The sequence below is a fragment of the Microcebus murinus genome, chromosome 2 (assembly GCF_040939455.1).
Source record: "Microcebus murinus isolate Inina chromosome 2, M.murinus_Inina_mat1.0, whole genome shotgun sequence".
Taxonomy (NCBI): domain Eukaryota; kingdom Metazoa; phylum Chordata; class Mammalia; order Primates; family Cheirogaleidae; genus Microcebus; species Microcebus murinus.
In genome coordinates this window covers 102002416-102026832 of record NC_134105.1, presented here as the reverse complement: position 1 = coordinate 102026832, position 24417 = coordinate 102002416, and the positions used below count along the sequence as shown (strand labels likewise).

At 47.7% G+C, this 24417-nt stretch overlaps 3 protein-coding genes across 4 annotated transcripts in view; all 3 read right to left on the bottom strand.

Moving 5' to 3' along the window:
• Positions 1 to 24417, bottom strand: part of S100A9 (S100 calcium binding protein A9) — a 442604-nt gene that overhangs the window by 114325 nt on the left and 303862 nt on the right. The window lies entirely within an intron of this gene.
• Positions 11553 to 11903, bottom strand: PRR9 (proline rich 9). Its single transcript, XM_075992894.1, has one exon. The coding sequence runs from the start codon at positions 11901 to 11903 to the stop codon at positions 11553 to 11555; it is 351 nt and encodes a 116-aa protein (XP_075849009.1).
• LELP1 (late cornified envelope like proline rich 1) lies at positions 21921 to 23705 on the bottom strand. The gene is made up of 2 exons (XM_012791291.3): positions 23577 to 23705; positions 21921 to 22418 (listed from the first exon to the last, which is right to left on the bottom strand). Exon 2 carries the CDS (start codon positions 22395 to 22397, stop codon positions 22041 to 22043), a length of 357 nt encoding a protein of 118 aa, XP_012646745.1. The 5' UTR covers positions 22398 to 22418; positions 23577 to 23705; the 3' UTR covers positions 21921 to 22040.

The following is a 24417-nucleotide window of genomic DNA, read 5'->3' as shown; positions in this document are numbered from 1 at the left end:
CAGAAATATTTTCCCCTGGGTTAAAGCTTTATTTTTAGACCAAGAATATGGGCTTCAGAATTATATGGGCTGGATTCAGGCCCTGGCATTGGTACTTACTGGCTGGATGACCTTGGTCAAGTCGTCAAAGCTTTTGGGTCCTCAGTTCATTTATCATTCATTCGCTCACTTATTCCTAGTCACCGGGATCTGATGTTGTGTCAGGACTGCAGCAAATGTGCCTTAGAAGTACAGAAGTGGGTGGAAAGTGGTTTCAGCACTTGAGCAATCACGGAGTGACTGGCCTGGCTGTACCTCGCCTCCACCCCCAACACCTCCCCTCCACATTGTCGCTCATGTGAGCTCTTCCCCACGCTCAGTGGCAATCGGCATCATTGCACACTCTCTCCTGGAGTTTTCTCTCAAATCCTAGCCTATTTCTTCTTAATCTTTTGACAAGGTCTCTTCCTCTATTCAACCTCTAACTGTTGACTAGGGCGTGGCCTCGAGTCCTCTTCTTTTCTCAATCTATATTCTGTAGCTGGAGGATCCGTCCACCCCTAAATCTCAAATGCTACACCTGAGACACTGGCCCCCAGATGTAGATCTCCATCCCTGACTTTTTCTGGAGCTCCTGACTCATAGATTAAAGGCTTACTTTATATCTCTGCCTGGATGTTCTGTAACCATCTCAGAGAACTGAGCCCCAGGTCTTCTCCTTACCCAGACTTCCCTCAGTCCTTCCTATCTGCCACGGGGTAATGGTGGCTGCTGCTAGGCAGAGATCATTCTAGAAACTTTGCTATGGCAATGTCATCCTCAGTGGTTCTCTGCTCTTCTTGCTTGATGGCTGTCATCCACTCTCCACACTTTAACTACAGTAGTATTTAAAATATGCAAACCTAATCATGACATTCTTCTTAAAACTCTTTAATGCTTCATGCTACTCTTAGGACAAAGGTCCAGGTTCTTCAAGGGCCCTCCACGGCCTTGCAGGGTCCTGCCCACACACCTCCTGTCACCGTCTGGGGCCACCTTCCTGCTTGCTCCCTGTCTTCACATCCGAGACAAACATCAGGGTTTTCCCATATCAAAACCATCAAACATTTTGTTTTCTCTATAATTTTTTTCTTCCTTTCTTCACCTGGGCAACTCTTACTATCTTTCTAGTTTTCAGTTAAAACTTCTATTTACTCAAAGAAGCTTTTCCTGACCTCTAGTCTAAATTAGGTTCCCTAAATCATTGTTTTATATACCCTGGAAATTTCCTTCCTCGAATGTAACAAAATCTAGCATTTTATGTTTATTTTCATGCGTGTTTATTATACTGGTTGCCTCCTCTGCTAGACTGTGTGTTCTGCGTGCAGGGACCGTGCTTGTGTGTTGACCACTGTGTACTCAATACCCAGTATGGAGATCGGCACGTAACAGGTGCTCGGAAATGCTTGTTGAATAATAGATTCATGAAGGAAGTTGCTCTTGATATTAGACTGAGCTTTACAGAAGGGAAAGAGATTTTGAATATTAGTATCAGCTTTGGAAGGTAATGTGGAGAGTGTGTCTGTTTTAATATAACATAGACTCTGGAGCCAGACTGCCTGGATTTGAAACTCAGCTGTCTATCTCAATTATTATCCGTGAGATTTTGAGTAAGTTACTTAATTTCTTTGAGCTCTAGTTTCTTGTCTATCAAATAGTCATAATAATGTGACTTACTTCTTTTTCTTGTTATAATGATTATAATTGTAATTAATATACACAAAGTGCTTAGAAAATATCTGCCTCACAGTATTTGCCATTATTATTATTATTATTACTTGTGCCTAATCCTGGAATCACTCTGCAACATCTCTGTAATAGTTTTGTAATTCTAGTGGTGGAGAGCACTCTGTCTAAAATCTTGAGCTACTTTTAATGAAATTCCAAACTATTCATTGGAGGATGGACTTCTTTAGCATGTAAATCTCTGTTAATAGTAAGTAGTGATCCTTTAGAACTGGAACCAGACAAGGCTGCCCACTATCTCCACTTCTATTCAATATAGTGCTGGAAGTCCTGGCCACAGCAATCAGACAGGAAAATGGAATTAAAGGTATCCAAATAGGGGCAGAAGAGATCAAACTTTCACTGTTTGCTGATGATATGATATTATATCTAGAAAACCCCAAAGATTCAACCAAGAAACTCCTGGAACTGATAAATGAAGATAGTAAAGTCTCAGGATACAAAATCAATACACAGAAATCAGAGGAGAACCAAATCAAAGACTCAATTCCCTTCACAATAGCAACAAAGAAATTAAAGTACCTAGGAATGTACTTAATCAAGGAGGTAAAAGACCTCTGCAAGGAGAACTATGAAACACTGAGGAAGGAAATAGCAGAGGATGTAAACAGATGGAAATCCATACCATGCTCGTGGATCGGCAGACTCAACATCATTAAAATGTCTATACTACCCAAACTGATCTACAGATTCAATGCAATACCTATTAAAATCCCACCAGGATTCTTCACAGATATAAAAAAAAATAATTTTACGCTTCGTATGGAACCAAAGAAGACTCCGAATATCAAAAGCAATTCTAGGCAACAAAAACAAAATGGGAGGCATTAATATGCCAGATATCAAACTATACTACAAAGCTGTAGTAATTAAATCAATCTGGTATTGGCACAAAAATAGAAATATTGACCAGTGGAACAGATCTGAGAATCCTGATATAAAACCATCCTCATATAGCCATTTAATCTTTGACAAAGCAGACAAAAACATGTGCTGGGGAAAAGAATCCCTTTTCAATAAATGGTGCTGGGAAAACTGGATAGCCACCTGTAGAAGGCTAAAGCGGGACCCACACCTTTCACCTCTCACAAAAATCAACTCACGCTGGATAACAGACTTAAACCTAAGGTATGAAACTATTAGAATTCTAGAGGAAAAAGTTGGAAACACTCTCCTAGACATCAGGCTAGGCAAAGAGTTTATGAAGAAGTCCCCAAAGGCAATCACAGCAGCAACAAAAATAAATAAATGGGACATGATCAAACTACAAAGCTTCTGCACAGCCAAAGAAATAGTCATGAAAGTAAACAGACAACCTACAGAATGGGAGAAAATTTTTGCATCCTACGTATCCGATAAGGGGCTGATAACTAGAATATACTTAGAACTCACGAAAATCAGCAAGAAAAAATCAAATAACCCTATTAAAAAGTAGGCAAAGGACTTGAACAGAAACTTTTCTAAAGAAGACAGAAGAATGGCCAACAAACATATGAAAAAATGCTCAACATCTCTAATCATCAGGGAAATGCAAAACAAAACCATAATGAGATATCACTTAACTCCAGTGAGAATGGCCTTTATCAAAAAGTCTCCAAACAATAAATGCTGGCATGGATGCGGAGAGAGAGGAACACTCCTACACTGCTGGTGGGAATGCAAACTAGTTCAACCTCTGTGGAAAGCAATATGGAGATACCTTAAAGTGATACAAGTGAATCTACCATTTGATCCAGCAATCCCATTGCTGGGCATCTACCCAAAAGATCCAATGACACTCTACAAAAAAGACACCTGCACTCGAATGTTTATAGCAGCACAATTCATAATTGCAAGGCTGTGGAAACAGCCCAAGTGCCCATCAATCCAAGAATGGATTAATAAAATGTGGTATATGTATACCATGGAGTACTATTCAGCTTTAAGAAACAACGGTGATATAGCACATCTTATATTTTCCTGGTTAGAGCTGGAACCCATATTACTAAGTGAAGTATCCCAAGAATGGAAAAACAAGCACCACATGTACTCACCAGCAAACTGGTATTAACTGAGCAGCACCTAAGTGGACACATAGGTACTACAGTAATAGGGTATTGGGCAGGGGGGAGGGGGGAGGGGGGCGGGTATATACATACATAATGAGTGAGATGTGCACCATCTGGGGGATGGTCATGCTGGAGACTCAGACTTGTGGGGGGAGGGGGGAATGGGGATTTATTGAAACCTTAAAATCTGTACCCCCATAATATGCCGAAATAAAAAAAAAATAGTAAGTAGTGATCTTATTAACCCTTCGTATTTCAATGAATATCAAATATCTCATTTGGTCCTGAGGGCAGCGATCTAGGAAGGGTGTGGAGGAGCAATCATCAGTTCAATTTCACAAATGCAGAAGCTGAGGCTGGAACATTTACCTAAGGTCATGCAGCCATTAAGTAACTCGGGACTCCATCATGGAAAGCCTCTAGAGGGAGCTGCTTGCTCACTGAGGGTGCATAAAACCATCCATCGGGACCAGGAAGAAAAATTGGCACTTTTTCCTTATTTTTATATTCTCATCTTTTAAAATGTCTATATCTTATGTTTGTTTTCTAAGTCATTATGTTAGGATGCTAGTGCACATTTATTGTCTCTAAATAATGCATTTGTATTATGCGATGAGCTCCAATGAAATTTTCAACTCCGTATTAAAAGTATACATTCAGAAAAGTGCGTGTATCATAAGTGCACAGCTCAGTGAATTTTCACAAGCTGAACACAACCTGGGAAGCAGACCCCAGATCAAGAAACAGAATATTATCAGTGGTGCAGAAGCCTCTCTCCTTCTCTTTTCTAATTGCTACCATCCTACACCCAACACACACAGAGCCATTGTCTTGATCTCTGCAACAGAGATTTGTTTTGCTAGTTTGGGTACTTTACATAAATGTCATAAATAGAGCCATATGGTATGTTTCATGTTGACCCGTACGAACAGTTTCTGATTGCCATAAATGGCAATTTCATATATTCGCCCTAGTGCTTTTTTCTGCATCTGTTTTTTTTCTGCTCACTTGATTTCTGTTTGTGAGATTCATCCATATTGTTGTGTGCAGCTATAGATCATTCGTACACATTGCTGTGTGGAATTCTATTGTGTGAATATACCACAATTGATTTATTCATCGGTGGACATTTCGGTTGTTTCCGATATTTGCCCATCATGAGTGATACTAATATTCCAACATTCCAATATTTGACTTTTGGTGATCATATGCAGGGCATATGCCTAGGAGAGCAGCCGCTCAGTCATTGGATATGTACACATTCAGCTTTAGTAATTGCTGCTGAAGGGTTTTCCAACGTGGTTGTACCAATTTGCACTCCACAACCTCACCAACACTGTGATTCTTTTTAAATTTTAGTCACTCCAGTTGGTATATGGTAGTGTTCCACTGAGGTTTTGATTTGCATTTATCCTCATTGGATGAATGAGGTCGAGCACCTTTTTTGTATGTTTATTGGTCAGGCTGAAATATTTTTATTGCCAAGTTGTGCAACATGAACACTTTTGAGACTTGGGAAGAGTGAGATATCTTCTCTGTTTGTTTAGACTGCTTTTTTCTCAGACCACGGTGTGGGGAGGAAGTTCTGTCTGCTGGCGCTTTGCAGGGCAGAGGGAGTGGGGAACAGATGCAGAGGTAAGGACCTTCCCTTTCCACCTTTGCAGGGTCTGCCCTGAGTGAGGCAGACGCTTGTTCTGTACCCAGAGACACCAGAGCCAATCTGACCTGCGACCTCCCTCAAAGTTGCTGTTCGCTCCGTGCTAACGCTCACCCCGATCCCACATGGCTGGCTCAGTTTTCTCCTGCCCTGTTGTGATGTTCCTGACCTGGGGTCCTGAGGCAGATGTTCCTTCTGCCACAGGCTTACAAAGGCTGGTTCACTGCCTTCAGAGAGAAACAAAGCCTTGTGCTAACCTGCAAGCAATTCAAATGCAAGTGTAGGTTGGACTTACAAGAGTTTAAAACAAATCTAGTCCTAATTCCTCATAAACTTCTCAGCTAGTCATTTGGCCTCTGATTGCATACTTTCAGTTATGGTGAACTCACTACTGTGTGAGCAGCCCGATTCATTTGCTGGGCTGTTTTATTCCCGATATGAGCAGAAGTCTGCTTTTCTGTGCCCTGAACTCATTGGTCCATGGAAGACCTTTTGGGACCACAAGGAATAAATCCACTGCCTCTCTCTTTGGCATTTGAAAGGTCTAAAGACAGCCATTGCGTACCCCTAAGTCTTCGTATCTCGGGATGAAACACCTCCACCCTTTAGCCATGGCTGACACCACAAGGTGCCTCACATTCATTTGGAGGGACTCAAAGTCGGTCAGCCTTCACCTTCAAATGCAGGGTCTGAAATGAGGCACCACAGGCAATCTGAGCTGCAACTTCCATTAAAATTACTGTTCTCTTGGTACTAACCCTCACCCTGATCCCACGTGGCTGGCTCTGTCCTATAGTTCATTCCCACTTGGACAGCCCCTTCTCAGGCCTTTCCAGCCTACCCAAGCTAACGAGCATCCCCCCTCCACTGCCACTCTCTCGTCACCCTGCTTTATTTTCTTCACTTTTTTATTTTTTATTTTTATTTTTTTTGAGACAGAGTCTCGCTTTGTTGCCCAGGCTAGAGTGAGTGCCGTGGCGTCAACCTAGCTCACAGCAACCTCAAACTCCTGGGCTCAAGCAATCCTCCTGCCTCAGCCTCCTGAGTAGCTGGGACTACAGGCATGTGCCACCATGCCTGGCTAATTTTTTCTATATATATTAGTTGGCCAATTAATTTCTTTCTATTTATAGTAGAGACGGGGTCTCAATCTTGCTCAGGCTGGTCTCGAACTCCTGACCTGGAGCAATTCGCCCGCCTCGGCCTCCCAGAGTGCTAGGATTACAGGCGTGAGCCACCGCGCCCAGCCTCACTTATTTATTTATGCATTTACTGAGTTGCTTTTTGTCTGTCTTCGTCCATCACGTGAGCTCTGGGAAGGCAGGGACTCTGTGTATCTGGTTCTCCACTATATCTTCAGTGCTTGGAACAGGCTTTGGCAAGTGGAAGTCTCTGAGTCAGTCTTTTTAAGGAAAGAGTAGAAGTGGTAGAGTGTAGATTTGAACCTTGGCAGTGTGAATCCTGAGTGAGCCTATGTCTGGAACCATCCGTCGTGTGTATTGCTCCCACCCCATGAGTACTTTAACTTTGCCTTGCGCATATAGCCTTCCTCCTTACAGCGTTAGATGCTGCATCTCTGCGGCCTTGCCCCCACCCCACTGAGCGTTGTCGGGGCCGCAATGTGCGCGGCTCTCTGACACAGGCTAGCCTGGGCATGGTCTGCAGAAGGCCGGTAGGTGGTGCTGTTGGGAAGAGAAAAGGAGTCCCCAGGGGCTTCCTGAGGAGGGTAGGCTGGTTGTGAGACCGGCTGGGAATGGGGGAGGTGTGCAGCTTGATCTGAGAAGCTCCCTGCCAGCCTGCCGCCTCGCCTTCCAGCCATCTCCGGGTGTGAGGCAGTGTCTGTGGGAGAGAAGGAAGAGCAGGAGTGGGCGAGTCCAGACCTGCAGCCCGTGGGCCCAGGTGTCCTGCGGTCAATGATGGCAGCGGAGCCAGGTGCAGAGGGATGTCCCCCACTATGCTACTGTCTGGGTCGGGACCTGCCAGTTCACGTTTCTACAGGACTAGCCTGGGCACCCCACTGTTGATCTAGTATCCCCTGTCTAACACATACACACACACCATGGAGAATGGGGGTACGGAGGGGCGGGCAGTGGACACTAAGTTTTCTGTAAACTGTAAGCAGTGGCTTACAGTTTTCCAGAACAGTCTGTAAATTCCTCCAGCACCAAGCAGCATGTCTTGTACCTGTAGGTGCTTGGTTAGGGCAACCAACCATCCACGTTTATGTGGGACTGAGGGGGTTCCCAGAATTCAGGACTTTCAGTCCTAGTCAAACCAAGATGAACTGGTCACCATGTCAATAGAAGAGGCCTTCTGGGTGACTCTGGAGGCCAGCACCCTCCTTTGTCCCTGCCTCTGGGGCATGCTGGTTGGCTGACTGTGAGGTGTCTCAGACCTCAGTGTGGCGGGCCTGTGAAACCAGGCAAGAACGTGGCAAGGCCCAGAAGCTGTCATCTGAGGCTCTCATGCTAACAGGAGACACATGTCATTCACACACAGTCAGCTGTAAGAAGGCCACAGATCCTCAGGATCAGTGCAGTGCTGTTTGGACAGTGCAGCACCCGAGCCCACACTGCGGTACTTAGGAAATGGGCTTGACATCATGGAGGGCTTCCCGGAGGAGGCCAGTTTGTAACCCGTGGGTTCACAAGCATAAACGGGAGAATCCTGGGTTGGAGACAGGCAGGTGCAGGCAGAAAGGAGGCTGCAATGGGTTGTGGGGTGGAAGAGCAGTTGGATCATTTGAGTGTAGGAGAGGAAAGGAGGTATAGATGGAAAGAAAGGAGGAATAAAGGGGAGAGAGGCTAGACCCCAGCTGGGAAAATGGGATTGGAGGGCAGTGAGGAATGGCTATAAGGTGCTACTCAAGGCTGAGGCCTTTGTGGGCTTCAAAAACACACTAAGAAAACTTCATATCTAGGGGAGCCACCTCCCATCACTCACTTGTCCTCCTCCTTTCCTTTATTTCAAGCTGTGGTCATGCTCTGCTGGTCTCCAGGAGTCTGGGCCACCCAAAGAACCTTTCAGGAGTGTTCTAGAAGCCAATGGAACTTCCTGTCTCCTGACCTACAGGTCAGGTCTTCTGAATCTCCTTTCCCTGGGAGGCTGCTTGTCCCCGGGCCCACTTCTGCCCAGGAGTTGGATGGGTTGGGAGGAGCTGGTTGTCACCTCCTCACTTGCACACCTACCTCTAATTCACGGGACACAACACATCCAGAGGAAGCTCCTGCCACCATCCAACAGATTTTGTTATAAGAAATTTCTTAAACTGAACCAAAATGCATAAGTTCTGCCTGTGGGTTGCAACTCTGTCCTTTGGTACTTCACAGAAATCTCATCCCTCCCTCATCAAGGCACTCAAAATATTTGCGGACAGCTGTCCTGCTCCCTCAGCTATTTTCTCCTCTAGACGGGAGGAGATGTGCTAGAAGAGAGCCTGCTCACTGCTGGATGGCTGCTCCCTTATCTGCGCTCTGCAAGCTTGTCCCCTTCCAGTCTGCCGAGGCCTGCCCTGTAATCGGTGCGTTGTTCCTCTCTCTGGTACCCCTGGCTGTCCCTGCTCATTCATCTCGTGCTTCTTCTCAGCACCTGAGTGTCTGATCTTGGACTCCAATCTGTGCATATCTTTGGTGCTGGAGAACAAAGACATTTCCTGGGCTGGAGCCAAGCTGGAGACAGGTCTGTGAGTTGCCCTCAGCCCAATCAGAAGTTTCACTGACAGGAAGGCCTCTCTACAGGCTGGGGCTCTGGGGAGCAGCTGGTCCCTGGGGAGCAGCTGGGGCTCTGGGGAGTAGCTGGTCCCTGGGGAGCAGCTGGTTTATTCCAAGATTGGAAAAAGAATGAGAAAACTTATTTCAACCAGGCAGGGAGGCAAGAGAATGGTAATTCAGGCATATGGAGATGTTCAGGGACTTGAGCCATTCAGGAGATTTTCAAAGTTGCCTGTGGTGCATGTAACCTGCAGAAAAGACAGCTCCTGGCTCTGTGCAGGGACAATACTTCCTGGTTCACCTGGTGTGGTGCCTGGCACCTGGTAGGAGATCAGAGAGCATTTGTTAGAGATGATGAATGAATGAATGAGAAAACAGCTTCTGGAAATCTCTTCAGTGTGCCACGGCACTTTGGTTATGCAAGAAAGAGCTCAGTTCTGGAGTCAGAGGGACTTGGGTTAGAATCCCGGCTTTGCTGCTTACTGGCTTTATGAGGCCAGACAAGTTCCTAAACAAAGGGGCAACAGCTCCCTGAGGCTGCTGTCAGTACCCCCTTAGAGAATGTGCGTGCAGCTCAGGGCTGGGCCCATGCCACCTGCAGACTCAGTGAGTGTGCGATGGCTCCAGGCTGCTTCTTGAAATATCCCCCCAAGTCATCCCTCAGTTCTCTCTCACCTTAGAAAATCTCTAAGATTGAGAGGTTGGGGCAATCCTAGTGGGGGAAGACCCTCATTTCAGCCCAACAGCTAAGACTTAGGGCTCTATACGGCCTTCAGGGAGGGGCTGTCCTGGCCATCCTCCTCCTCACACACACTGAGGAGGGAGGGGACCAGGGCAATGGGCAAGGAGCCCCCTGCCCCCTCCGGAGGCTGATCCTTGGCACAGCTTCCTCTGGGCTCAGGCCAGACGTCAGGGACTGCCGAGGAAGTTGGCTCTTGCGTGTCATTCCTGTGCTTCTCCAGTCCTTTCATGGCACCCAGAGGCCACAGCCTGTGTTTCGTTCATGGGGGGAGGGACAGCAGGGTGCTGGCTGCTACCCAGGCTACCTGGCTTTCCTGACTCCAGGCCAGATGGCAAGACAGACAGATTTGGTCCTGGAGTCTGTGTCCATCTCAGAGACATACTTAGTTCTTCCTTCTGACACAGATGCTACACTTGTAGCCGTCATGGGTTGATTTGGGATCCCTCTTCCACACAACTCCCCTCCTCCCCATTCCAGCCCTTTCCTCGGGAAAGCAAGGAAGGCGGCTGTGGTGGAAAGAACCTTGGACCTGAAGTGTTGAGTGTGTGCAGGTCCCAGCCCCTGGGTTTTCTGCCATGTCAAGTGTTGTGCACGGCGAACCTGTGATACCTTGTGGGTGGGGTGGTCCCGTGACCTTCAGGAGGCCTCTTTCAGCCTTGCTGTTCTATGCACCTGTGAGGTCTGTGTTTCATTCCTGCTCTATGTCCTCCTGCCCACCCCTCCCCCCGAAAAGGAGAAGACAGTTGTCACAAGGACAGCAGGCGGTTGGATGGTGAGGAGAAAAGAGCACCCGTCAAGTCAGATATTTGCCTTAGGATCAGCTTTATTATGTATTTTATCTTCACCAGGGAGAAGAAGGCAAGAAAGCTGGAGAACAGACCAGCCTGGATCGCACAGACACAGGTCACGTCTCTAAAGAACATACACGGTGAAAACTAAGGGCCCGCAGCAGGCCAGCTATCAAGCACAAAGATTAACAAGGACCCCAACATCCATCTCATCTTTGGTCATTTAGATCTTATTGGTCTTATTGGTCGTCTCATCTTATTGGTCGTTTAGATTCAATCATTTACATACTTTTGGTTCATTTTCTAAAGGCACAATGAACATTTCAATGTCTAACCATTTGCTGTTCTTTTTAGGATGCAGAGACGAAATGACCCAATTTTTGACTTTTGCAATACCACCACCTCTTCTCAATGCCGGTGGTGGTGGTGGTGACAGGTGGAAAGTCCATAGAAATTCAGTTTGTTTTGAGGCTTGAATGAGAGCCTGACACTCTGAAAGGTGAATGAAGGCATCCTCGGCTGTTACACACTCAGGCCTGGGGGAGTTTTTGTCCCAAGGCAGCTGCGCTGGGCTCCTGTTGTCTCCCCTGGCAATCACACCATTCCTACATTTAAGATCTTCCGTCAGACTGCTGAGAACAACTCTTCCTCACAGAGGTGGGTGACAAACAGGGAGAACTGTCTTTAGAGACACAGACCAAGTCCTGGAATACTGAGACAGCCAGGAGGCAAGAAGGTGCATTGCATACAGAGCTACCAGCAGAGGAAGGTCACCAGAGCGTGGGCTGGGGTTGGGGTGTCATCTGTTGGCCGTCTTCTTGACCCCAGACGGCACACGAGCAGCTACTTTCCCTTGCCAGGGGGTGAGCACTTCTCCTGGACCTTCTGTGGGCAAGCCTCCACACATTTCGTCTGGAAGGGCTCCTGGCATGGCTCTACGTGCTGAGGCGGACATTGGTCTTGGCACTGAGGTAGGCAAGGGTCTTGGCTTTGCTGTGGGCAGTTTTCTTGGCTTAGCTCCTGGCACTGAGGAAGACACACCTCCTGAGCTTGCACCGGGCCCTTCTCCTGGCAGGGGTCCTGGCACGTGGGGAGGCACAGCTCCTCAGCCTTCGCCTGGCACTGCTCTTGGGCCTTTTGAAGGCATGGAGGGGGCACGCATGGCTGCTTGCACTGCTGCTCACTAAAGGACATCCTGGGATGATTTGCAGAATCTGAAACAAGCACAAGATTTGAAATTATCTACATTAAAATCGCCAGGCTGGGAAGTGGAGGATGACGGGTTGAGAGAGGGGAAGGAGGAGTGAGTGATTATTAGAATCTAAGAACTCATATCACAGCTGCTTTTTATTCCTTTCTGTTTTCCATCCCTACCGTGGCTCCCTCTGACACCTGTCTCCTAGGTGGGGACGTTCTCATGGCCTTTGTCTGCATAGCCATAGCCCCAAACACGAGTCCTAACATAGGTCTTCTGCTTCTCATCTGTTTGACTAATCCTTTTGAAAATCAGGTGCAAGAGACTAGGTAGAGTGCACAGGATAGTTTCAGAGGCCCAAGAAATGGAAAACCACTTGAAAATCAGTAGAAAGTACAGTCCTGGGAGGAACAGGACAGTGGCCTCCTAAAGACAGAGCAACAGGGAGGGCAGGCACAGATGTTCCCACTTACCTGATCTTCAACAACACTCGGCAAAGGACGTGGATTGCGGAGCCCAGCGAGGTGGGGACTTTTATATAGTGCTTGGTCCAGCCTCCCACAGGACTGACTGGCCACGTGGGCCGAGGTCCTAATTGTGGAGTCACCATAACGAGCTTCCTCTAAAATTGCCGATGGTTTGAGTCACTGCTTGGGATGCCTGTTAATCAGACTGCACTTCGGGCTCTGGGTCTTCACCAGACCTCAGCAGGGAGGGGCTCTTCTCAAATCTCTCTCATCAGAGGCAGCAGGAAGGGAATGTTCATAAAATGTTATCTCAGTCTGTTAAACCATGGTTGGGGCTCCTTGTCTGCCCAAACTGGTTCAGGATGTGGAGAGAGATAATATCTACTGTGCTCACCTTGTCTTTGCCAGTGGGAAGACTTTCTGCCTGAGGCCTGGGGTCTGTCTGGGTCAAGGCTTGGATGGCCTGTTTCAGACATTTCCACTGGATGCCTCTTCCTGGAGCCTGGAAGGTCACACACTTCCAGACACAAAGGAAGATGGCTCATGCTGTGGTCCCAAGCAGACCAAGGCCTTCAGCCTCCTGGGGAGAGTGATTTTCCTGCATGGTGGTCTTGAGGGAAGTTGGAGTCGTTTGCCACTCTTGGGTAATGAAGTGAGGTGGAGGGGAAGTGAGAGGAGGGAGAAGGCAGGCAATCCTCACCTTGTCAGCCTTGGTTATGACAGCCTTCTGAATGTGGAGTTCCTCAGAGTTTCCACAGTGACCACGAACAGGCAGGAACAAAGTTAACCTGTCTCCTTGCCTTCTAGAAAATATTTTCTTAGGACTCAATAAAAGCCAGGGATGAAAGGAAAAGTTTCAAAGCAAACACACCCTAGTTTTCTTTACCTCTCCAGCTTAGTTTGGGCTGTCACTTTTACCTGGTGTGCCCATCCTGTGCCTGTTGAAATCCTAAGCATTCTTCAAGTCCACCACCTTCTGAGAGCCTTTCCTGGTTATTCTAAACCAGAAATGAATCCACTTGTTTATGAACTCCAGTGGTATCTATTGTTTGTGCTATTTATATGACATTTACTGTTGCTATTAGGACTTCCAGTTATTTATGTACAAGACCTTATTATTCTCCTGGGCTGTAAGTTCCTAGAGGGTAGGGGCTATGCCGTAGATATAGTAAGTGCAAGATGATAGCAGATAAATGATTATTGGTGGACTAGATGCACTAATGAAGGGATGAAGAGGGTGGATATGGGAGATAGCTGAGAATAGAGGGAGATCTCATTTAATTGAAAATGGGAAAATATTCATATTGAAAGAAGCTCCTAGTCCATTAATTGGTGGCTTTGTGTTTGTTTGCTAATAGTGACCAAATTCCAGAGACTTTAAATGTGGTGATTCTTCCCTCCCCCCCTCCACCTTAACTTGAAGAGGTAGGTTTAGGTCATTTCCTAAGAAAGGTATGTGGCTAAAATCAGAAATGCCTTCAAATGTTTATGTAGCTTTGGATGTGTGATACCTGAAAAGTTTTAAAAGGTGAGCTGGGGAGACCAGGTGGCATTTTCAGCCGTTAAGACTGGTGTGTTGAGGACTGATGTGAACCCAGCATGGGCCCCAGTGGTGTCCTGGTAGGAGACAGAGGCTGGTGGCAAGGTCATTTGGGAAGTCTGGGAGCTGGGTGATTGGATGCAGGATGGGGAGGGTTTGCTCCTCTTGTTCCTTCTTTTTATCCTCTTTTTACTTCTCCTTCCATTTACTCCTCCTTCCATTTCTCCTCCTTCCATTTCTCCTCTTTCCATTTCTGCTCTCCCTCCTTGTCTCCTTCCTCTTTTCTGTGGAATGCTATTTAAGAGACAAAGCAATACTCATATGTCCCTAGGAGGCAGGAATTTGCCATCACTAAGTTTATTAATTTATTCTTTCAGGCATTCATGGCCCCCATGTGGTGTCAGGCTCTCTCCCTTGTACAGTGGCTCATGGTCTCACAGAGAAGATGGGGGCCAGCAAGCCCCCATGCCCCAGAAGGAGGCCCCCTCACTGGTCTTGGGTGGAAGGTTGTGGAAGACTCCTGGGGGAGGAGGTGTCTGTGCTATGACTTACTGGACAGTGGGGATTACTCAGGCCAAGAGGGCAGGGGCATTCCAGGAGGCCTTGAGGAAGGAATCCTTGCAAAGAGGCTGCTGAAATACAGAGATCCAAGTGAGACAAAATACAGAGATCCAAGTGAGATGAAAGGATGGACTGAGGCTGACTTAGGAATGGAAAAGGTAAGAGATTGGGGGAGGAGACCTGCTTGGTTGAGATTTCCAGAAGTTTCCTGCAGCAGAATGCAAGAGGTGACCTTGCTCATGCCACATGCATTTCTGTGGCTTTGATTAAGCCCAAGGACAAGGAGACTAAATAAGGACATGCAGAACAATGGGGAGAACAAATCATGTTTTCACAGAGCGGGTGAGCCCAGTTAGGACAGCCCAGACTTTGATTCCTCTCAAAGGACTCCCTGCCCATCATTGAGTTAATTCATGACAGTGGAGCATTCTTGAAATTGACCTCAAAGTCCTCCTGTGATAGGCAGGATAATGGCCTCCCAAAGAGGTCCACAACCTAATCCATAGAATTTGTGAGTATGTTAGGTTACTAGGCAAAAGCAAATGAAAGTAGTGCATGGAATCAAAACTACTAATCAGATGACCTTAAAATAGGGAGATGATCCTAGATGATTCAGGTGGGACCAATGTAATCACAGGGCTTTTTAAAAGGGGAGAAGCAGAGTCAGTGTCAGAGTGATGTGATATGAGAGATACTTGACTGGCCATTGCTGGCTTTGAATATGGAAGGAGACCCTGAGCCAGCAAGGAGGGAAACTTCTAGAAGCTGGGAAAGGCATAGAATCAGCTTTTCCCACAGAGCCTCCAGAAACAGATGGAGCCTTGCTGGTACTTTCAGTCCAGTGAGACCCATGTCAGATTGCTGACCTCCAGAACTATACTATAATACATGTTTATTGTTTTAAGTCATTAAATTTGTGGTAACTTGTTACAGTAGCAGTAGAAAACGAATACACCTTCCCAGTGTCTGAAGCTCTTGGGGACCCTGGAGGAGGGGAGTCCCCGATGGAGAAGTGAAATCTCAGCCGTCCCTCGTTTAAGTTTAATACATTCCTACTTGTCATGTCAGCACCCTCAGTCGGAGCCCAGCTCTTGGTAAAAGAGGCACTGAGATGCCTGGGAAAAGAACTGAACTCAGGATCCCATCCACCTGGGGTTGACTGTCACATAGAGCAGTGGTCCCCAACCTTTTTGGCACCAGGGACTGGTTTCATGGAAAATAATTTTTCCACGAATGGGGTTGGGAGGAGCTCAGGCAGTGATGCGAGTGAGTGATAGGGAGCAGCTGTAAAGACAGATGAAACTTCACTCAATTGCCTGCCGGCCTCCTCCTGCTGTGTGCCCCCTGTTCCTAAGTTTCATGGAAGACAATTTTTCCACGGGGGTGCGGGAGGGGAGAGCTCTGCAGCCCAGTCCCTAACACACTGGGACTGGATCGGCCCATGGGTGGGTCGGGGTTGGGGACTGCAGACAGAGAGAATGTACAACATTGGATACATGACTTAGCCTCTCACTGCCTCAATTTCCTCTTTTTGGGGAGGGAGAATACTATTTCACAGATTTCTTGTGAGGAATAAATTAGAGAATGTATCTTCCTATACTCAGGGCCATCAAGCTACTTAGGGAATATTAGTGCAAACTAGATCAGTTTGTGACTCACCTCCTCCATGAAGGCTTCCTTGATTCTTCTTCAGTTCTCCTTGTTTTATGTTCTTTGCTCTGTCCCCCTTGGTCTCTGACTTGTGCTTTTCTGCCTTCTGTGATGCACAATGTTCCGCACGGAGGCCCAGGGGTGCCTGGCTCTGTCTCTAACGAGACGTGTGACTTCAGGCAAATCCCTGACCCTTTCTGGCCTCGGCTTCATCATCTTTAAAATAGGAAAGTTAGACTTTCAGTCAGTTAAAGTCCAGCTGTGACATTCTGTGATACTATAAATGTGATCAGGCATGATGAGCCTGGGTATCTACGTGACTTGGTAGTGTGAGGACGCATGTGTGTGTGGGCATTTACTCCTTGATTAGGTTATAATGTGCCCACAGGAATACCCAGTCTTCTGTCCTCTGCATATGGCAGTGGCCCAGCCAGGAGGCTGAGTGACTTTAGGAGGCTCGTCTTTTCCTGGGTGCAAAGTGGGAGCATTTGAAGTCTGAACCCTCAAAAATCAACTTTAGTGGTCCAGTATCTGGGGCCATGGCTTAGACAGCTTTGGGACGATTGTCCCACCCCAAATCTTAAGATAAGACGACTGAGTAGGTCCTCTGACCATTCCCAGCCCTCCAGCGAGATCGGGGCTAATCTGATTGAATGCCATTTGAGATTTAAGATTTTAGACTTCTGGAGCTGTCATTACTGGGAGCCAGGGCATAATTAGGGTCAGCAGAAGAGACTCAGTTGTGTGCAGGACATATTTTTCCCCCATTCTCATCAAACAACTATCTCCTTTGTTCAGATCATAAATGTTCCTAGACTCCTCTGATTCACTCATCTGCATATTACAGGGCAATGGCTCCGATAAAGCTGAATGGTGCAGAATGTGGCTTGTCCCGTTTGCTGGGGAGCAGGTGCCTCTGGAGAGCTGGCGGATTCCTGGGGGAGAGCCCGCCACACCTCTCCCTTCCCTTCCCCCACGTCATGCACACAGGGAGTCTGAATCAGGGTGCAGATTCAGGGAGAGGCTGTGGTTCACGAGCCCCTGGGGCCAGAAGGGATCTGAGAGGCCACCTGATTCCACCTCCTCGTTTTAGCCTCAGCACGTGCTTTACACAGGAGACACAGAACTATTTATTGGCTGCATTACTTTAGACAAGGAAACTGAGGAGCAAAAATGTTAAGGTCCTTGTTACGTGGTGAACCCGTGTCTGGTCTGGGCAATGGTCCATGTGAAAAACATTTAGGAGACCACTGTATTGGGGATTCTTTAAAAGCTTTAGGAAGACAACAAAGACGTAGACCAGCTAGCGATTCTTAGCAGCTTTGGGGACATAATGAAATACACATATGTACATGCCTTCCTCCTCAGGGGGTTCAGGGACTCCAGGTTAAAGGCCACTAACACAGACACTGGGAGAAACGATGTTCCCAAATTGTTTAGGTTTGCTGTTGGTCTTTGACTTCTTCTCTTTTCTTTTTTTTTTTTAAATTCAGAATATTATGGGGGTATAAACATTTTGGTTACGTGAAGTAACCAAAGTACTCAAGCCAGGGCTTTCCTTTAGGGTCTGAATTCTGGCTCGTCTTGGCCTAAATCAGCATTAGAAAGCTGAGACTCTTCTATCAACCAGCTCACTGTGATTTCACTTGTTTTCCTCTCCGGACCATAGTTTCCTTGCCTAGACACTAACGCCACATGCAGCTCCGATAGTCAGTGACACGGTCTCGTTCTGGTTCCTGCTGTGGGCCCACCTTGGGAATGGGATGGAGCGGATGGATGGCCAACTCTACCTGCTTCAGAGGTATTTGTCATCTTTTCCTGGGACTCCCCTTTTCTCCCTCAAATCCACTATTTCTCACGGCAGATGGCAAGACTTGCTGTAGAAGGCGATGGGTCATGACGGGTGTGGACCTAGGTGCTGGGGTTTATTGGCATCTTGGATTTCTAAGTTCAGTTTCTCATGCCAAGGGCTTGGCACAAATTATCTCACTTCATCACCCCACTCTCATCCCTTAGTGACACTTTCCTTCTCATCCTTGGGGTGAAGACACCGAGACAGACCCCTTCTCCCACTGAGGTGAAACAACTTGCCGGGCTTTGCAGCCGGTTGGTGCGGAGCTGACTTTGAACCCCGGTCTGTGTGGTGTCCAACCATTTGCCTTTCCCACGCTGCCTCCAAGGCGAGAGACCTGCTCTGAGGAGGCTGCGTCGCCCTGGTGAGAAGGACGGCTGGCAGGATCTGCATCTTGTGGCCAAGGGGGAAAGTGGCCAAGGACAGGACTGTGAGCAGGGCCAGGGCCACCTTCTCTCAGCCCCAGGCCACCCTTTTGAGCCCCCTTCCCCACTGTCCACTGCTGCATTCTGGGGATGACTCCATTCCATGAGGTTAAGGAGCACAACGGATGGGGTGCAGCCCAGAGCAGCCCCCTCCTCTTTGGAACAATGCCACCAAAGCCACTGAGCATCCACTCATTTATTATTATTGAATACCTGCTGTGTGTGCCTGGCTGTCCCTTCTCAAAGAGCTTACAGGCTAGTGGGAGAGTCAGATTATAAACAAATGACCAGAATATGGCCTGGTAAGTGTCACAGGAGAGGAAGGCATGATACTCTGAGACTACAGAAAGGGGCATCTAACCAGCATGTGGTGGGGAGGGGGGAGGATCCTTGGAGCAGGTGACCCCTGAGTTGAGTTAAAGGGTGCGGATTTTGCCCAGGTGGGTGGCTCAGAGGAGCATTCAGGGGAGGAGGGAAGAATGATAGAGAAGTGAGTGTAAAGTCACGAAAAGTGGAGACACTCTGCTGAGTGCCCGGAAATGCCAGCAGTTACCTGTTCCTGGGCTGCAGAGTTCTAGAAGGAGGTGGAGAAATGACACAATAGGCTAGGGAAGGAGGCAGGGAGCAGATCTTGAAGACTTTCGTACAGCAGGTTGTCATTTGAGCTGCTCTCTAGGCAAAGGGGAGACTCTTAAGGGTTTAAAGCAAGAGTGCCATGTATAAATTCGAGTTTTAGCAAGACTGTCTTGGCCATCTTCCACTGGAATGAGGACTGGAGTAAGATGAACTTCAAATGCCAGTTAGGAGGGTTGAGTGGTCTAGGGGAGAGAGGATGAGGGCATTTCTGGTGGGAAAAGCGAGGACTTCTGGGCCCGAGCAGACTTTCGTTCGAGGCTGGGAGAGTGCACATAGCCCTAGAGATGAGACATCTGAGGTTTCACACACCTGGAAGACAGCTGCAGCTGAAAATATCCTGGTATGCATTTTACGATCAGTTTGTATCTCAGAGTCTTTATGTGGTTGGCAAATGACTTAATGTATTTACTGATCTGTTTATTTGCTGACATCAACAGCTGTGACATAGAAGCTGATATGACTTAGCATCAATAAAGCCTTGCAGAATGTGACTGTGCGCGTGTTCAACATGCGGGCACGTGGAAGCAGCACTGGAAAAATAGGGCAGGTTTGGTGGCCGGTTACTTCCTGCCATCTCCCGGTTGTCATTCACACGTAGAGGTGGGGGATGCCAGAAAGTGATCTCAGAGGTTCCCTCCCTCCAGCCTCAAAGCCAGATGCTCCATGATTCTGTGTCCAGCCCTCTCTCTCGTGGCACTGGCCCACCCCTTGGCCAGTCACCCCCCTGCACCCCCGGGCCTGCTTTGGGACTGCATAGAAGCCGCTTTCCAAGGCCAGCTGTACTTTCTGGAGAAGGCACAAGGCAAGAGTGTCTGTGACAGAGGCTCCTTTCGTTACCTCTCAGAGCTGCTTTGCCATGAGAGGAGAAGCCCTGGCACTGCTCCATCTCCTTATCTGGGAGCCATCGAGCCTGGCGCTGCACAGGTGCTCGTGATGCCAGACTTCAGGTGCTGCTTATTTATACAACCCTCTACCGTGTGGGGCAGAGCCCCGTGACTGCCGTGGGGGCTGGCGGTAATTATGGCGTTCTTCACGGAAATGGAGCCATCATCACATTCTAGCCATCTCCCAGGATTGCCTTTGATCCAGCTCTTTGCTGGGAAAGTAGCCATTAAGAGATGTCTATCTTTGGTTTCATTTACAGGGGAGAAAGGAGAATTAAATTGGCAATGGATGGTTTCGTGTTCTCAGAGCTGGCCTCTTCCCAGTCTGTGCCCAGAGTTCTCAGAGCCGCCTGGAGGCACAGCCCCTGACTCACACTCCCATGGAGCCACTTGGCCTGGGCTGAGCCCCTACGCCTTGACGGAAGGCACTGGGGTGAGGTCCCCTCTACATGAGGCGAGATCCCTACAACTTCCTTTTTTTTTGGTACATTGAGTAAAAGAAAATACTTTGGGTATCTCTGAAGTATTCATTATTATTTCATGAATTATTACCTCATGATTATTTCTTTTTTACCCTATTATAAAACAATGGAAAGCACATTAATGAAATTCCAGAAGCCAGTGAAAATAAAAATACTTTACTGGTTACCCATAACCCCATTGTCCTGAAATAACAGAAATGTCCACAGATTTCTTTCTCTTATGATTATCGTTATTATTCATGGAAGCTTTTGGTTAAAGATGATTGCTTTTTGCTGTATGTTCAATTGGGGCCTTACTTTTATCCTCTTTAATTCATTTTAATGACTGCATAATGTTTCAACAAGTAATAGGTTCAAGCTCATTTAGTCAAGTCTTTCTAGATATTTAAATTGTTGGCCACAGTCCCCAGTGAAATACACCACTGTTCAGCGGCCACCGGTTTGCCAGAGTCTAGACTATGAGAACCTCAGTGCCCAGCTCCCATCCCTGCCAGGAGACCCTGAGTCCCCAAAGCTTCCTCATGTCACGTCTGGGAAACAAGGGGTGGCACCTTAAAGGCCTTGCCTAGCTCCTGTGTTCTTATTCTAAGAGTCTGCTTCTGCATTAGCGATGATGTGACCTCAGTATGGCGGGGGTCCCAGGTGTCTTTTGTTGGCACATTTTGGACTGTCAGGACTTGCCTCCCTCTTTGCTGTCCTGCTCCCAGGCTCAGAAGGACGGAAAGCTGGTTATGTGCCATGATCCCATAGGGAGCCCTCCCGGACTTGGCCTCCTTCAGGACCTCTTACTGTGACAGCAGAGACTCCTGGCCCTGTTTCCCATTGGGTGCTGTGGACTATAATAACTCATGACTGGTTTTGTCTATGTGACAAGGCTCTGTCATCTGCTTGGCCACTGGGGTGGGCTCATGACCATCTAGGCAGTTGGGTTCCTTTCCTGGAGATAACAGAAGTGTCCTTCTGCCCAAACTGTCAACAAACTGAGTGTATAGCTGGCCAAGGACCTTTGCACATCAAAGGGGCACTAGGAGAGGAAGGGACACACAGCTCGAGGGGTAGTGGAGGCTGGCAGAGAGGAGGGACACTGAGATAGTGGGGGCAGGCCCACACTTTCAGGTTCCTACTGTTCTCTCTTTAATTCTCTTCCCCGCCCCAATATCCTTCTCAGCAATATGAACTGATAAATTCCCTTTTGTGAATTAATGTGGACTCTCTCCACAATGTCCCCTCCTCTTCCTCTCGTACCCTCTCCCTCCCGCTTCCTGGGGTTGGACACTTTGAACAGCTGTAGCCATATTTACGGATCTCTCCAGCTTTGCTCTAGCAAGGCCTGCGTTTCCTGGGGACACGGTTCAGAAGACAGCCCCCACCCCTCTAAGCAGCAGGAGGAGTCAGAGGGAAAGCCAGTCCTTAAAGTCATGGATAGGGAAGGGTTCTGGTCTCACTTCCTGGGGATTGTCTATAGATGGTTTCGTGCTGGAAAACAAGACAATAAACCAAAAGCCACCGAAACACCGGATGTCTTGCACAGCAAAGGAACACGTTTACTTGTCAGTTCATGGTCTCAGTTCTCAGCCCCAGGGTGTTGCACATGGTGGAGCTGGCGGCGGTGGAGGGCTTGCGTGGTGCCCACAGTGCCTCACGGTGGGCAGGGAGGCGGGCAGGGCGGACACGGAGGTGGACACGGAGGTGGACAGGGAGGTGGACAGGGAGGTGGGCACTTCGGAGGACAAGGTTTGGTGCAGGGCTTGGGAGGGCAGGGTATTGGGCATGGGGGACACGGTGGGGGGCATGGTGGGGGGCATGGGCATGGTGGGCATGGTGGGGGGCACGGTGGCGGGCACTTGTCCCGTGGGCACTTCTCAGCGCAGCGTTGCAGGAGCTTCTTCAAACAGCTGGGCTGGCATTTGGCCTCACACCTTTGTTCACACCTGGGATCGCAGTTCCTGGGCTCATTTTTAGGCTCACTAGACTTATTTTTATTGTCACTCGACATTGTTTCTTGATTATCTGAGCCCTGCAAAGAAATATGAGATAGGCTGCAGGTGGGAGAGGATTCATATAGGCTTCTTGATCACATCTTTTGCCCATCTTTCTTCTTAAGAAAGCCTTTCCTAGGACATTTCAGGCTCTAGATCATCTTCTTATTTAGGGCTGTCCCTGTCCTTGTATGGGTTGTGACAGCATTTCCTCAACTCTCTGTTCTTACTCTGTTCTCTCATCACATATCCCTATTTTGCATTCTGTAGACTCTAGCAGGAGTTCTTAACCCAGGGGGCCTCCTCCACACTCCTGACCATTGGAACCACAGTATGGTTGGCATCTTCTGTCACTCCATATGTTTCATTTATTTTATACAAAAACAATATTTCAAGAAGTCTTTAAGTTTAGTCAGACTGCTTGAGGCATCCAAAGGTTTCAATGAACTCCTTTAAGGTCACTTGCCTCTGGTCACTACCTCTCTGGAGATAGATGGGAGGTATATTAGCAGACTTAGGGACCCAGGACACTTTCAGTCCTGTGTCCTACCTAAGTCCCCCAAGCCTTGAGAATTGCATTCTTCACTCAAGGACTTGGAAACGGAGGGTAACTGGATCCCTGCCATGACTGAGTTCCCATGGACTTCTCTACAACTGCCCCTCCATCATCTCTGTCTGCATTCTGCCAGATGATGCAAGGGGAGAAACCAGGAGAGGAAGAGATGAACTGGGAAATTTTAATTGCTCTGAAAATATGAATGCTAGAGCCACAAAATATGACTTTCAGAAGGGAATTCTTTTTCTCCTCTGTTGAGTTTTGCTCTGAGCTAGATCTTTCTGTATGGACAGTTTAACTTCTAGATATGGGCAGGTCCTTTTAGTCCCTGACAATACTTCAAGTTGGATCTAATTGGCACACCTTTGATTTCCTTTAATAACATAAAAATAGAACCTCTAATTGAATTTTAAAATCAGTTTGACTCTCCAGGGAGGCAGATGATTAAACTGGACTCTAAAGTTGTTAAAAGTCTTTTCCAAGGTGAAACACACCCCAGTTCTTGCTACTGAAATTGACAGAAAACTTGCACTCAAATATAACCTTCCCATCCCTGCTCAGTGGCTAGGGTGCTGCAGGTCACTCCCAGGGCAGGAGCCATAAAAGAGTGGCCATTTCCAGTTGTCCAAATGCAACTCACCCCTTTGTGTTGGTAACGAACTTGACAAGTAGTCGAGTGAGTGAGGTGGATGGTACGGCTGTGCCGGGAAGGTGGATTTTCCCTCCGGTTCCTTTGCTGTGCTGTGAGGAAGCTGGGCTGGGGGCAGGGACCAGCATCACCTGTGACCTCATCACAGCATCATCGAGTAGCGATTGTTGTGTGACTCCAGAGCTCCCAGCTCAATTCCAGCCCTTGTCATGAGAATAGAGAGCCATGGCTAATCACGCCCTTGGCTGTCCCACCGCCTCCCAGGGTCCCTCCAAATCACACTGGTGAAATGAGGCTGCAGTGAAGACTCCGGAACCCTGGCGATTGGAGGCTCATTGTCGCTAGGAGCAGAAAAGCTGGCTCACTGCTGACCCTTGGTCTCCACCTCCTCCCCCAGCTCCTGAAGTTTAACTCCTCTGAACTTGCCCCTTCCCCATCTTTCTAGGAAAGCAGCCCTGGATCGATCACAGCTGTTTTAACTTCCTCTCCTCCTTTTTCCTAATCTGAGATTCTGAAGCCTCTTCTTATCACCCCACATTCTCTGGCCCAAGTCTGAGGATTATTTTAGCTCTTTTTCTCAATGTCCTTGAATTAATTCATTAATTTTTGGGCTCTGTGATATATATATATTTTTTCAATCAGGGAGCATACTACTGCTCGATATCCAAGGCAAATGCTGTGTATTGTAAAAAATTCCGTCTAATGCTCCTGAATGCTCCTGACCAGTTGGGTTCACCCCAGGTCCTGTCTTGGAGCAGAGAGGTTTGCCTCTCAGACAGGCCCTTCTTTGCCATTTCGAAGCCCGGCCAGTGGGTCTTTGTGGTTGGAATAG